This window comes from Capricornis sumatraensis, chromosome 2 (genome assembly GCF_032405125.1).
Source record: "Capricornis sumatraensis isolate serow.1 chromosome 2, serow.2, whole genome shotgun sequence".
In the NCBI taxonomy this organism is placed as follows: Eukaryota; Metazoa; Chordata; class Mammalia; order Artiodactyla; family Bovidae; genus Capricornis; species Capricornis sumatraensis.
Window position 1 is genome coordinate 132,555,465 of NC_091070.1, and position 16,000 is coordinate 132,571,464.

Here is a 16,000-nt window from a genome sequence, read left to right on the forward strand (position 1 = left end):
TCCTCACCAGTGAGGAGTGGAAAGAATGTGTTTCCCTGATCTCCCCGCTCCACACCCCATTCCTGATTGCCGTAGTGGGTGAAGAGAGAAATAAAAATTAGCATGTTTATCCCACTTTTAAATTCATTTAATGAGAACTCATTTACCCTCTCCCAATTTAAATTCGTAATAACACCATAACCTTTTGGAGCTGATTATTACCCACGTCTTCCCAGATCTTTCTGCTAAAGAGGTTTTCCCTCCAAGTGCTCCTGAGCCCTCCTGGAACTTGACAATTTGTCAGGCAGTCAACAACATCTGGTGATCCCACATTACTGCAAGACCGGGTGCGATCAAGTCCCCTCTCTTTGGGGGCGACTTCAGTTCCATTCATTCCCCTTCCAGATGTTTGCTGTTTCACTTCCTGATGACCCTTCCCTGTGTCCCATCTCCCACTCGGGTGCAGACAGGGGACTCACGGGTTCTCTGATCTCTCCTCCTGTCTCCAGGGGTTGCTGAGCTAACTTCCAAGCTGGTGTGCAGGGTGGCGGAGCAGTGGCCGCCCAGGAGCTGGAGTCACCATGGCGGCCGGAGTCGCAGCCTGGCTGCCCTTCGCGCGGGCTGCGGCCATCGGGTGGATGCCGGTGGCCAACTGCCCCATGCCCCTAGCCCCGGCCGACAAGAACAAGCGGCAGGATGAACTGATCGTCCTCAACGTGAGCGGGCGGAGGTTCCAGACGTGGCGGACCACGCTGGAGCGCTACCCGGACACACTGCTGGGCAGCACGGAGAAGGAGTTCTTCTTCAACGAGGACACCAAGGAGTACTTCTTCGACCGGGACCCGGAAGTGTTCCGCTGCGTGCTCAACTTCTACCGCACCGGCAAACTGCACTACCCGCGCTACGAGTGCATCTCCGCCTACGACGACGAGCTGGCTTTCTACGGCATTCTGCCCGAGATCATCGGCGACTGCTGCTACGAGGAGTACAAGGACCGCAAGAGGGAGAACGCCGAGCGGCTCATGGACGACAACGACTCGGAGAACAACCAGGAGTCCATGCCCTCGCTCAGCTTCCGCCAGACCATGTGGCGGGCCTTCGAGAACCCGCACACCAGCACGCTGGCCTTGGTCTTCTACTACGTGACTGGCTTCTTCATCGCCGTCTCGGTCATCACCAACGTGGTGGAGACCGTGCCGTGCGGCACCGCGCCCGGGAGCAAGGAGCTGCCGTGTGGCGAGCGCTACTCCGTGGCCTTCTTTTGCCTGGACACAGCGTGCGTCATGATCTTCACGGTGGAGTACCTGCTCCGGCTTTTCGCGGCGCCCAGCCGCTACCGCTTCATCCGCAGCGTGATGAGCATCATCGACGTCGTGGCCATCATGCCCTACTACATCGGCCTGGTCATGACCAACAACGAGGACGTGTCGGGCGCCTTCGTCACGCTCCGGGTCTTCCGCGTCTTCAGGATCTTCAAGTTCTCGCGGCACTCCCAGGGCCTGCGGATCCTGGGCTACACCCTGAAGAGCTGTGCCTCGGAGCTCGGCTTTCTCCTCTTCTCCCTCACCATGGCCATCATCATCTTTGCCACTGTGATGTTTTACGCCGAGAAGGGCTCCTCCGCCAGCAAGTTCACAAGCATCCCCGCCTCGTTTTGGTACACCATCGTCACCATGACCACGCTGGGGTAAGTCGGAGCTGTTGGACTGGAGAAGGGGCGGAGGTTGGATTGTCGGGGACACTGTGGATGGTGTCAGAGGTGGACACAGAAGGTTGGAGTCACTTCCCCAAGTTGTAGGAGCAAGGGAAGTTGCTAATCAGAAGAGGAAGGCACCTAAGTGATTTGTTTAGAGATGATGAGTGCTCTGAACTTCTTCCTTTAGGAGTAGGGTATGTAGTTTACAAAACACGGGAAATTGTCCCCATGTCTTTTTTCAGCCATGCATTCTGGGTATGTGCGTGTGGTGGGGAAGGAGTGAGTGGAGACTGCTGCATTCTTACATGCACCTGAGGCTGCAAGGGCTGCCTTGAGGAGGGAAAGAGGGCAGCAGGAAGGAAGAATGCTGCGAGAAGTTCAGTGAGCGTGGTCAGGAGGGTACAGATTTCCATTAACAGGAGACCCTAGAACTCTCTTTTTGGAGCCTCCCTGCATCTCTCCTTTGTATACATGCAGGCTGTTTTCTCTTCTGCCTAAGTTTTCTTTTTTGCTGCCACAGATGCTCAAGGGCTCAGGAGCTCTGAGCAGACTTTCTCTAAGTGACTCTGAACTTGGGTTTTCTGCAAAGTGGGGCACCTGATTTGTTTTTTTTCTCACTGAAGAAGCAGTAGTTTTGCCTTCTTAGTCTGACTGTGATGGAATGATCCTTCAGCCTACCTGGGTGATGGTGAGATGGTCTGATGGATCATGTGGTCAGACACAGTAGCAACGGTATCATCTGTGGGAGGGAAAGGTGCTCAGTGAGGTCACGGGTGACTCTGTCTTTTCCATCTCCCCAGGGTCCCCTCTCCAGTTGAGATCACCGAAATATATTTATGGTGCTGGGATATGAAGCTTTCCATCAGAGGACTGGGTGGGGGGGAGCGCTCAGGAAGCAGATTACAGTCTTCACCCTAACAGGATTAGAGCCAGTGAAGGCAGCTTCAAGGAGATGTGTATTTCTTAGGGGCTGCTGCTTCAGCCGTGGGAAGTCATTGAGGCTCAAGCAAAATCCCTTCACAATTCATACACTGGGGCTGTATTTGCTTAGGCCAGGAAGCGTTATATTGCTGATGGAGAATTCATGAAGCTTTTTATTTGGTGTTTGACAATTCAGTTGGTGGCGTCCTGGTGATTCGATTTTTTTTTTTTTTTTTTCCTGGCTGCAACCCTGTGGTGCTGGTATCGGTTTTTCCATAGTGCTTATTGGGAATGACTGAGCAGGTGACAGGACCTTTTAAAATGATTACATTTGTCATTCTGCCACACGGAAGGGAGAAGCAAGGGGGAGAGCAAGGGGTGTTGTTGTCCATTTGTGAAGGCCACATTTGACGGGGGCATTCCATTCATCGGGCAGAGGCCACCTTGCCCTTTCCTTCCTTTTCAACACACATGCAGTCTCCCACTAACTGCTCGCACCCAAAGTGGGCAAGGATGTCTGGTCATTTGACCTTGTCTCTCTTGACTCAGGGAGTAGATGTGGCTTCCTGGCATGGTGGGATATTTAGGAATAAGACAGGCTGGAGAGCTGGCCCTGTGTTAGGAGACGGAGGCACATTTGCTGCTTCTCTGCTAACCTGGCCATCCCTTTGCTTTTCTGAAGGGGACTTTTCCATGGCCGGGACCTCCACGGCTACACTCTGACTGTCCAATACCCTTAAGTGCCCCTTGATGGGACTCATGACACCAGTGATGCCTCAGGACTGCCATGGGGAGAAAACAGGGCAGACGGATGAGTGTCAGAGTTAAAATGGGGCCATTTCAGAGGAGATCAATGGAAACTTCAATGGCCACCTGCCTGTTACTTTTTATTATTAGCATAACAGCATATGTGTGTCTACTATGTGTCAGCAGTGTGCTGAGCACTTTGCATATGTTATCTCTTTAAGCCTTCACAACAGCCTTGCAAGGTAGGAAAAATTCCATACAACTTTGAAGATGCAGCCGGCGAGGCTCAGAGAGGTTAAGTAAATATCTGTAGTCACATAGCTGCTGAGGGGCAGCGCTGCTTTTCAAATACCAGTCTGGCTGTCTCCAGGGCCCTTTCTCTTTTCATTTCCCACTCTACTTGTTCGTACCATCAGGGCCTGTAGGTGGAAATCAGCCCTTCAGAGCTTTTCCTTTTTTTCTTTAATGGCCTCAGGGTGTCATAATCTATTCTAGTCCTATCTCTATTTAAGAAAGTGTCAGCGTGGTGAGGACTACAGGCACCTCACTAGGCACACAGGGAATTTATGAATATATAAAACATTTTCTTCTGGCCGGTTTAAGTTCTGCCTGGGGAATTAATGGCTGCTTTCACTGCAAAATCTATTTACTGTCACTGGGGAGACCGGTGATTTCCTTTAGCCTTCATTGTGTAGTTCAAGGTCAAGTCTAGCGTCAGGGGGTAGACAGTCATGGCCTCACATTTTCTTTTGGGAGGTGAGGGAGGGGCAGAGCAAGAGGACTGCCAGAGAGTGAGGACTCCTACGTAGGAAGACCCAGACTCCCCCCGACCCCTGACTTCGGGCCCTGCGAGCTCCTCACCCTTCCCTTCCTCAAGCAACAAGATGTCTAGCCTTAGGGAGGGAAACACTCACAAGCAAAAATGAAGCCTTTAGTCATGTCTTGCTTAACCTCCGTTAAGTAATGGGAAAGCAGGCTTTTTCTTCCCATCCACCCTGACCAGTGTCGGCTGGATCGGGCTGCTTGACTTTGACCAGAGTTGGTTGTGGGAACCATCACCTGGCTCGCTGCTTGACTCGCAACAACACGTATTTGGCAAAACTCTTAAATGGGTGAGTCAATGAGAATGGGGCTCCTTTTCCATGTGCTTGGTCTGATAATGTCCTCAGTCCCTTCCAGACCCACCTGTCCTTTCTCTAGGGTGGACCCAAGATTTGTATCTCCCCCAGCCCTGGCTCCAGGGAGGGAGCAGGGCAGCATTTATCTGGTGTGTGGTCCCCCCTCACTGGGATGGTCTGGGACGCTGTGGAGGGTCTTCTTGCTCTTATCGGAGGTCTTACCCACCCGATCCTGGAAACCGTTCCTCTCCTCTGGCTGCTCTCTGTCCTGAGCACATTCATTGGCTACTTGCAAGCTTGTTGGGTCATTCCGGAAAGCCTGTCTTTGCTTACTCTTTGCTGGTGTTTGAACCCCAAGGGGTCATGCAATGCCAAGGGCCAGTGATCTGCCACATTCCACATTCTCTCTGGTTGCTTCCAACAATCCCTGGCAGACTCCTGCTTCTTCCTGTTTCCAGACCCTTCCCACCCAAACCTTCCCAGGCTTCCTATTTCCAGTCTGGAAGGATTGTCCTGTGTGCCTTTGCTGACTGACTAGTCAAGGGCCGATGTGTCGAGTGAAGGAATTTGCTCTTCCTGGCTCTGCCTACTTTCCCAGGACCCGCTGATGAGTTACTCAGGTGTCCTCCAGGGAGGGATCTCCTGGAGCCAATTATTCCCATTTATTTAATTTCTCAGAATATCTTGAGCACACAGAACAATAACAACCTGGCTGCCACCAATGGTGGAGGATGGCTTTCCTTGGCCACCTCCCATGCTGGTGGGGAAGACACCTTTGCCCAGCCCAGGGTTCCCCGGTGCCCCCTTGACAGTTGAGCTTCCAAGTTCACCATTAAAGGATTAATTTCTGTGCTCATAATTGATGCTATAAATAAAATAAATCCTCAATTATCACAGTTAACAGAGGGAAGGGATAACACAGAGCTCCCAATATTAAATAAGACCAGCACCTCTAGTTTGGGAATGTATTATATGTCATAGACTTTTTCAAAGCAGATTTCCCCTCTTCATTTTGTTTGACTTTGCTTGACATCACCACTGGGCAGACTGCCTGAGCCAGTCCATGGGTGAAGCTCACGTGTGGCTTGGGGCAGAGGGGAAGGAAGCTTTGTGAACAAGCATCCACAAGGGCCATCGAGGGCCAGCTTCAGGCCTGGAAGGGATAAAGTGCTCTTGGACATCTTAGGGAGGGGGAATTGGGCTTGGGAAGGGCATGGAGCAGCGTCACTCTAATGAGATGGCCTGATGCCGCCTGCTTGGCTTGGTTATGTAATTGAGACCGGCAGCCTATCTGTCACCCCGTGCTCTGAGATGAGAGAGCTTTTGACAGTGTCCAAAAATCACTTTAACGAAAACAAAATCGATTTTTACTTCTTCCAAGCACGAAGCAGCCTCCAGGTAATTTGCATTTCCCTTTAAAGTCTAATCCTGGAAGGGGCCTGCCTGAGGTTTCAGAGACTGGGAGCCGGGCCTGGGAGATCAATATGGGCACTCCACAGAATGGGGTGCTTGATCAGGCACCCCCAGTGGAACCAACCAGAGGTGGGTTTTGTTAACCCTTCGGTTCCTGAAATTCTGGCTGTACCATCATCCACTGCCTCTGGGGGGTCCACCAACCCTCCTCCCACCTTCCAAGGGCCTTGGAGTGGGGTGTTGGCCAAACAGTGCCCATCTAGATGGTGGTGGGTCCCTGCCTGGGGGATCTGATTATAGTGCAATTACTGGGAATAAATGACCTCAGGATCTTCTCTTGGTTTGAATTTCTTAACCAATAGTTCTCTGGTGCTGAAATTCCTAAGAGAGAGTGGAGACCTGCATCCCAACAAGGTATCATTCATTCATTCAACATTTATTGAGTGTCTACTGCGTATCAGCCAGCACCATAGGCTCTGAGAATGCACAGGCGCCATGATTGCTCGTCAGCCCTATGTAAAACACAGACAGAATGAATGAAACTCATTTCTCTTTTTTTGAACCAAAATAAGAGAGAGTGGGAAGAGCAGGGTCAGAAAAGAGGCTTTTATTCACATTCTTCCCGTCCCTCCAGAGACCACCCCTCACTCTGCTATGTCTGGCTAACTCCTGTCATCCTACAAAACAGCCCACATTGTCTCCAGGAAGGCTTCCCACGTGCACTGCCATGCATCTTTCTTGCCAATTGCCACATTTCATTAACTTTGTTTATATGTCTTTTCCCCAGAATATGAGTTTCCCAAGGGCAGGTATCTGCTTCAAAGATCACTTTATGATCTATACCTAGCACAGGACCTGACATGTACTAGGCTTCAGTATATATTTGTTCAACCAAACAGGTGTGTACTCTGGCTTACCCATCCTCAATTTTCTCACTTGTTAACCGTCTCCTACCTATTGTAAGAACCAGTGAAAGTGCTATCTCTCTGTTAGTGATATGGTGCTGTCTAACAGGATGTTTGTGAGTGGGTGGAAATGAGGAGGCCAAGCAGGGAATTCTCTAGTTCTGATGTCAGCCTAGCAGGGTTGGGGCTTTCTTGCAAGTGAAGTTTCAACCCATGTATTTCACTATTGGCTGCTTGGCCAGGCTCCTGGCTCAGACTCCATGGCCAGGGAGGAGCAGAAAGGGTGCCATAGATAAGCCCCCCTACCCATGACATTTCCCTCCATTCAGTTATTTATTCCACAGATACTTGAGTAGCTATTAGGCCCTGGGGATACGGCAGCAAAGGACACAGCCCCTGGTCTTGTGGGGCTTACATTCTAGTGGCAAAAACCAGACAATAAAGAGATAGATGGATACACACCTACATACAGGCAAGCAGGAAGCAATGCATGCTACAGAGAAGAATTAAGCATGATGTGATAAATTGAGGGTGCCAAGTATGAGAGGGGATGCAGCAAGGGAGAGCTGCTATTTTATGTGGGGAGGTCAGGATAGGCCTCTCAGATAAGGCTGAATTTGAGCAGAACCTGGAATGTGGGTTTCTTGGGGAAGAACATTCCAGGCAGAGGGAACAGCAAACACAAAGGCCATCAGGCAGGAGGGGGCTTGGTGCGCTGTTCTTGGAAGGGCTAGAAGGCGCTGATGGTCCAGCCCCAAGAGCAGGGACAGGCAGCACAGAGCAGCCCATGCAGGGCCTGCGTAATCACTGTGGTCACCAAAGGGACTTGGCCCTTTGCCTTTTATGAATATGCTTGGATTGAGAAGTCGTTGGAGAGTTTTGAGAAGACCTGACTCACTTGAAAGGATCTGGGCAAATGGGTAGTGAATACATTGAAAAGGAGAAGCTACCACAGCAATCTGAGCAAGAGATGAGGGTGGCTGGGATCTAGTGGTGGCATTGGAAAGGGGAGAAGTGAGAGATTCTGTATACGTTTGAAAGTCAAGGCCACAGGACACACTTGCTGGTCCTGCGGCCAGCCTGCCAGCCGAAAGCTTCACCAGCTCCCATGGCCGAACACTGGCCTGAAAGACAGAGACCTAAAGACTTCCACTGCTGGGAGAAGCATGTCACAAGAAGAGGCATACGTAAAGGGCCTGCAGGGTGGCTCCCAGACTCCGGCACCGGATGGCAGACCTCTGAGGCTGAACTAGAGCATGGCCATCTGAGAACAGGGCTGGACTGACAATCAGCAGGAGCATCTGCACTTGACTGAGGTTGCCTTCAACCCAGGCAGAATTTCCCCAGCACCTGCCAAGGTGCTCACCACTGTGTGGGCAGTCTTGGCTCGGAAACTGAAAGGGAGCAGCCAGTCTCAAAGGCAGCAGCTCTAGTAGCTGCTGACACAGGCAGGGGGAGCACTTTGGGGCCGCAGGGGAGGAAGAAATGAATTCCCGCGGGTGGAATGTCAGCCTTTGGGGTTCTTTACCCCAGGGTCACCACATTAGATTCATCTTCCGATCCAGCTGTTCAAATCGCAGCAATTTTTGGAAGGATGCTGATGCCCATTTCACAGCTCTCTTCCTGAATCTCTTAAAATCAATCTCTCCCTCTCCCTGTGTTTGGTTTTGTTTGGGTTTCCCTTTTTAAACACACCCGTAAACAAAAACATGATTCTTCCTGAGGAGCAGCAATTATTCTGCCTGAAAATAGTGTGAATAAAAGGCAGCCTGGCCCTCCCTCTCCCCAGGGGAGGGGCAAAACCCCTTGGTAACTACAGGGGGATTTTTGTTTCTCTCACCCAGGAGGGAGCGCCTGTCCCAGTCCCCGCAGGGCTCTTGGCCACACACCTTTGTGGCTGGAAGCTTCTCCCGGGCAGGGAGAGGAGCAGAGACTTCTCTGTGAGTCCCTCTCCCACTGTCCTCCAGGAAACTGACACTCTCCTCACATTTTAAGTGTCCATCCTTTGTGATGACCAAGCCAGTTTTTCTTTTCTGAGAAGTGAGAACCTGGCCCTTAGCAATCTCTTTTGGAGTCTATAGTAGTGAATTCCAGCCAGCTTTGAAAGGGGACTTGTTTGTGATGAGGATGAAGGAGTTACCACAATCGCTTCAAGCATCTGAAGTTCTCAGCCAAAAGGCTTACATGTATCGTGACCCCTAGGGCAAGGCCAGTGCTCCTGCCTCTGCCCAGCCTGCTTTTCTCAGACCAGAATGGAAGCCTTTTCCTTCTTCCCCCTCAGCCCCACTTCCCTCCACCCAACTCAATGCAAATGATGGCTAAGTGGGAAGGGAGGGGCTGGGGAAGGAGGAGAACTCAGCCTTTGCTGACCACGGCTAGATGGAGGGAGATTGCATCTAGCTCATGTAATCATATTCCGGGTGTCAGGACTCGAATGAGTGTCATTAAACTGAATCAGAAAAATCGTTTTAATATAAGTGCCACCTCACACACAAGCTCGTTGATGGAGAGATGGATGGGGCTGGGGACACCTCCTTTGTAATGCGATGCTGTAAAATCCCATCACCTTCATTATTTCCCACCGAGCCAACACATCATAATACCCAAGAGCAGCAGAACAGCTTGAATTTAATATACAGAAAGTCCAATCAAACAATAAATGGATGGAACTATATAAAGAAACCATTTTCTGGGAGGCTGGCTCCATTCTCTGGGATTCAGCTCCCTGACACATGAAATGTGCATCAATTTTCCCCAACTAATGCAGCTGCTGAATCACCACATGTGATATTTGTTTGCTTCAGAAGGAGAAGAGGGGAGCTTTCCCCCTTGCATTATCTAGCTATCGATGCAAAATTGCAAATCTCATTTTCTTTGATTTGCATCCAGTGGCTCCCGGTAGCTCAGCGAGGCACCCTCCTGTTACCAACAAGACTGGAAGCACAGCCCTTCCTCCATCCCACAACCTTTACTTACTTACTTTACATCATCTTTAAACAAAATCCAACTCTGGACCCAGGGAGTGGGCAGGGACATCTCTACATTCGCAGTCATCTGAGAGAAACTGGCCAAACCCTGGGCCATGCTGACAAACCCCAAGTGCCTGTGATGTTCACTTTGTCCAGTCTTGCCTCCGAAGTTGTATAGAGCTGACATTTCCTTCTGGACCGACTTCCAACCCCCAACACAGCCCTCCACCTCCCCTTCCATCCCTGCTACCCAGCCAATTATTGAGAGACTATAAATGCAAATAGCAACCCGATCAGCCAAACAAAATTAACAAGGCAAATCAGCTCCTTGAAAATCATACAATACATGTCAAAGACTGATGGAAATCATGTTTTTGTGCTTCTGGTGTGGGATTCTCTCCAATGATGCTTTTCCAATGGCATGGATAACTGAGAGTTAACCATAATTACAGGCTTGGAGCTGCTGAGAAGTATCATTAGTTTATTTTTACTTCTTCCTGGTCACGCATACTTAAACAGAAAAAAAAAAAAACCTTAGGAGAATTCAAGTAAACTAAATGATATCAAAACCATGGACAGCATAAACCTCGATTCAGTTCAACAAACATTACTGAGCACCTAGTATCTGTGAAGCACCCTATTAGGCAGTATTGGGGGTATGGAAATGACACCTTGGTACTGTCCCCAAGAAGTTTACAGTTGAGGCTTGGAATATGTTTCTGAGTGTACAAGAGAGGATGAAGCATGGCCTGAAATGATTAAAAAGTGACACAGAAGAAAAGCTTAATAAGTATTTGCCAATGAACGAGTGATTAGCTTCATGGAAAGGTGACATTTCAGCTGAATCAACAATAGTAGGCAGGATTTTGATATGTGGAAACAGAAATTCCAAGTAAACTGTCAAACGAGTATGGTACTTGGAGAGTTTCGCTAATGTGCTGGTTTGCTAGAGTTTAGGATATATGAGGAGTGTGGCTGGAGGTGAGCAGGAACAAAACGTTTGCTAGAGACATGAGGGTCTAAAATATTAGGCTAAGGGATTTATTTGGTAGACATTAGAGAGTCACCAAATGTGTCTCTGTGACACACGGACTAGGAAGGTGACTTCTGGATGAACGTTAGAGAGCCCTTGGACACGGTGACATTAGCCAGGAGACAGATCCAGGGAAGAAGTAAAGAAGGCTTGACCTAGGGCAGGCACAGTGGAGAAGGAGAGATAAACGTCCAGGAGGAGAAGTCCAAAGTAACTCTGGAACCATACGACTGGACAAGTAGACAAACATTCAGGTGGAACAGGTTGGTTGGAGGTCAAGGGCAAGGTAGAGACCATGAGCTTGGCTGTGGGTCAGCAGTGTTTGCTGGTAACCCTGAGTGTCTTTGAAGTAGCTGGCAGGTGGGTGGAAAGGTGGGTCTGCAACTGAACAGGGAGAAGGGGGCTAAAGCAGCAGGTTCTGAAATCATCATCTGAAGCAGGGAAAATAGGCGAGATGGCCCAGGAAAACATGAAGGGAAGGATGAGGAGAGGACCTGGGAACCCCTTCCTGTCCCGGGCCCTGTTTCTCTGCACCTGCCCTGTAGGAGTACGGATGCCCACTGTGTGCCGCTTGGTCCATGCCTCTCTCCTTGGTCTGCAGAAGTTCCCTTGCATACCAGGTTTCTGCTGGAGCTAAAAGGTCATATTGGTTTTCTGAGTGAAACAAGGTTTTCTTTTTAGTCTCGTACCATGATAATTAAATAAACAGCACTGACCCAGGAAATCAAGATTGGTTTATGAGCTTTGCTAAAATATAATAAGAACAGAATCCTTACATTGGCTTGTGGATGGGAGATTGGGGTCTAAATAGTCACAGACCAGCAAACATCCCTTGCCCAGCCACGGAGGGTGCTGACTCTGCATGGCACAGCCTCCATGGGTGACACTGTCAGGCCTCGCAGCGTCAGACCCCTGGGCAGAGTTTCCAAGCACTAGAGACACTGCTTGTCCCACTCATTCCCTCCTTCTTAGAGCGAAACATCAGACTTACTCCTGACATCACTGGGCACGGCCTGAGGCCTGCCCTCTCTTGGAGACATCTCTCTTGGGCTCTTGGTAAGCACCTGGGGAAAGCGATGGTTCAGTAATTCAGCAAATTTGCATTGAGCTGTCTTTGTGAGCAAAGCACAGTCCTAGTTGCTATGAGGGGCTCCAAAGAAAGGGGATGAGGACTAAGTCCTAGGAGGAGGATGTTCAATATACTTCCTATATATGGACTGCCCAGGTGGCACTAGCAGTATAGAACCCACCTGCCAAGGCAGGAGACATAGGAGACTGGGGTTTGATCCCTGCATCGGGAAGATCCCCTGGAGGAGAGCATGACAGCCCGCTCCAGGATTCTTGCCTGAACAATCCCATGGACAGAGCTACAGTCCATGGGGTTGCAGATAGTCGGGCATGACTGAGTGACTTAGCGTGCATGCAGGAGATGAGAGTGTAGGCAACTTGCCTGAGCTCCCACGCTGTAGCAGCATTACTAGATTCAAAACAAGGTCTTCTGATTCCTTTAGAGTCTCTGCTTCATAAGAAGCCTCAGCCTAGTAACATGGGTCCTTTGTGCACATAGACCTATGTTTCTGGATTTAATAAGGTGAGAGTTCTGAGTAAAGGTCAGAAAAGCGTAGGGAAAGGTGGAGGAGGCAGGGATCAGGGAAGACTTCTTGGAAGAGGTGATGTTTTAGCTGGTCCTTGGAAGATTGTGTTGGAAATGTTAAATGCATTCCTTCACTCGATCATTTATTCAGTAAATATTGTGGGTCTCTGTGTGCCAGGCAGTGTGCTGGGGCTAAGGATGTACTTATGAACAGAACAGGCAAATTCTGAGGGACTGGAATTCTAGTAGGAGCAGAAGATGATAAACAAGTGAATGTATAAAATGAGAATGAAAAGTTGAAGTAAAAGGTAGGAAAAAAGAGATAAAGCTCGTAAGGAGAGATAGAATGAGGCCATCAGCCTGACCCTGGAAGAGATGAGGAACCCCACCTTGAGAGTAAAGGGGCAGTGTCTCTAGTGTCTGTCGAAGTGAAAGCTCCATCCGCAGTTAGGAGTCAGGGAGAGGCTGGCCCGGGACAGAAATGATGATTCAAGAGCTGTGTCCGAGTCTCTTTAGGACTGTTATCTGGAAGGTGAGGAGACTGAATAGGTAGCAGCAGATTCACCCTGACATGTGAGGTACCACTGTCCTTCATCACCATCAACAACAGTAATAATAGCTAAAATTGATATTATTGAACTTTTATGATATTCCAGGTTTGGTGCTGATTATAAATCGTTTACATGGATTTCCTCATGTAACCCTCCTTAACCAAAGGAGAGAGAGGTTACTGAGAAAACCGAGGCCCGCTCAGAGCCTATGGCTGGTGTCTGGAGAAGCTGGAGCTCTGTGTGCAGTATAACCAGTGTCTGCTCTTAACCCGTCTCTAACCACCCAGATTTTCACCAGAGGCTTTGGGGGCCGGGAGGAAGAAACAGCGCCCCCCAGCCTCCTAATGTGCTGGCACCAAAGGCTCTCGTGCTTGTTGGCAAAGGTCATGGGGGTGAAGAGTGGATGGAGGATGGCGATGAAGGAAGAATCAGAGTCACGGAGAAGGGGCCAGCAGGATCTAAGGGACCCAAGTTGGTCTGCGCCAACAGAGAAGGGACAGCAACAGGCATGGGGGAAGAATTCACCAGCAGGCAGTGAATTTATTGGTGAAAAGGAGAGAAGACAAAAAAAGAGGGGAGTGGGGGATTTTAGTGTTACAGTAGCGTTTGTACAAAAGAAGAAAAATTGAAGGGAGAAGTAAAGTTGTAAATATGCATAATGTGTAAATATCCTGTGTAAATATCTTTCAGAATAAAAGCCTGAAAGTCTTATGCCCTCTCCCTCTCTGCAGAGATCCTGGTCCCTGGTGGCTCTGTCACCCATGTCCTATGTCTAGAAATTGGCAGCCTCCCCCAGCCCCACATCCATGCCAGGCCATGGGGCATAGCTCAGCCTTTTACTGGCCCCAGCCCAGCCCACCAGAGAGACCACAGCTCAGCTCAGCAGGGCTGGAGGCCAGTCCTCACATTTTTAGAATAGGAGGAAGCAGCTCTGATGAGGGGGTCCTATCTGAACCCGCTGACTGATCACAGGCTGCCCAGTCCTCTGGCCTCCTCAGCTATAGGCCCTCATGGTGATCTGTGGCTGGAAGATGAAGCAGGTCAGGGGTGGGATAAGGAGTCTCTTGGGCACATCCTCCCTAGAGGTCATAGGTGCCGCCTTGCTTCTGCCCACCTGGAGGATTCACAGTGCCAGGTGTGGCTCTTCCTCCACGAGCTCTGACCCTCCGCTCCCCTCTGCTGGCTCTCCTGACATTGGGCTGTTAGACTCATTCAGCCTTTTTCATGCCATTTCTGCCCCAGAGATGGAGAAGAGCAGTTTGCTGCATGCGACTCTACATTTGTTTTGTTTTTTTTTCTTTTTTCCCTTCTTCCCTAGCCTGTTTGTCTTCTGCTTCCAGAAGCTGCTAGAAGTTCTCCTGAGACTTCGGTACCTGAGGGTTTGCATCCCTGTCTTCTAAGCCAAAGCCCCTTCCCCTCCTCACCCTCCCCTCTTCAGCAGAAAGGTCTCTGCTGGCCAGCAAAAGTCTGTTGTGTTGATTAATAAAACATTTTCCTGCAGCCTGGCAGGCACACTCCCAGTTTGGGCAGGGCTTAGAGAGAGACGATGAAGCGCTATGCCCACCCCCGACTTCCACACACGGTGTTTGACTTTCTTAATATTTCCATGTAAGGTCAGCTTCTCATCTGAAGAGCAGAGGCTGCTGTGTCCACACTCTGATTTAGGTGTTTTATGCTGGCTCATGTGGGTTAACCGCACCGTTCTGCTGGGTTTGGGCTCCATAGGACAATGGGAAGACCGCTGAACGAGGAGTCAGATGTGGGTTGTAGGGTCAGCTTCAGCAGACTGTGTGATCTTGGACAAGTCACTTCCGGTCCTCAGAATCCTCTTCTCAATGAAGGGTTGGATTTAGTGAGTTCCATGGACAGAGGAGCCTGGTAGGCTATAGTCCATGGGGCCGCAAAGAGTCGGACACGATTGAGCGACTTCACTTCACTTCACTTCACTTCCAAGTCAGTTTCACAAGCTGTCAGTCTCTCCCTCTTCAGAGGAAATCTGATCATTAGCCCAGTAGCCTGGATGATCACAGCCTGGGGAACTAGCCTTTAGATGGTGGGGCACTGGGAACCATCCCATTTCCATTTCTTCATCTCTAAAGAGGTCCAAGTGAAAAGAGTCCTTGGCCAAAGTGACCATCAGAAATGGTCTGCAGAGGGACCTGGGAGGTTCTGCTCAGAGACTCTCCCAGAGGGCTCCAGGGTTCCCGATGGTAAGCCAGCATGGCTCAGATTTGGGTCAGCAGCTCTCAGCCACACAGCACCATGTTTGGAGAGACCAGGGAATTGTGAGTTCAGCTCTTTGGATAGGCCAGATTAGCTGGATGAGGGGAAGATAGATGTTAACAGTGGGATCTGCAGAGAGCTACGTAAGCCCCATGAATCCTACTTTGCTATCACCCTTCAGAGCTGGACTCCCTTCAGCAACCTCCCCAGCAGATGGCAACGAATCTGCCTGAACATTCAGGGATGGGAATTTACCCTTTGGGCTGCAGTGATTCCATTTTGGAGAGGGTCAATGATCACAACCTTCCTCTCATGTATTCAATTCAAGCCTATTTCCTCTACACCTTGGAAGGATGAGGACTTTTGAGAACCCAAAAGGTCCTGTTAGGAAACAGTTGTGGAAGACAAGTATAATTATGATCAGGGAAGTCATTAGGGGACTTGGTGGCAAGAAGACCCTGGGACATGTGTCCTGACATGGACTTGGGATGGCTCAGGTGCGGCTCTGGCAGATCCAAGCCCTGGGGAAGAGTGGAGGTTCCCAGATGAACCAGTTGCTCTTTAGACCCTTGGGGAGCCTGCACAGCATGAATGGGCAAGTTCTGGGGTGCATGGAGTCCCCATCCTGTCCCTGGTCCCCCACTCCCCATCCCTACTGACACCCTACCCAGGGTTTCTCCCTGCCCCACCCCATCCCCATTTTCTTTCCCGCTGTTATCCCTTTGGTCAGTACATGGCCCTTCCCTTCTCCACTCCCATTATTTAAGAACATGAGCTCCCCAGAGGAACGCAGGGGAATCTCAACATTGCTATTAGCATCCGTGTGGGCAGCGTGGCTTACATTACTTTGA

The 16,000-nt window shown here is 50.0% G+C and overlaps 1 protein-coding gene across 2 annotated transcripts in view; it reads left to right on the plus strand.

Annotated features, from left to right (window-relative positions):
- The first annotated feature begins 560 nt into the window (after positions 1-560).
- Positions 561-16,000, plus strand: part of KCND3 (potassium voltage-gated channel subfamily D member 3) — a 214,903-nt gene continuing 199,463 nt past the window's right edge. For both annotated transcript variants that reach the window (XM_068963745.1, XM_068963746.1), the window contains exon 1: positions 561-1,666. In XM_068963745.1, coding sequence (XP_068819846.1) covers positions 561-1,666 — 1,106 coding nt within the window. The remainder of the gene's footprint in view (positions 1,667-16,000) is intronic.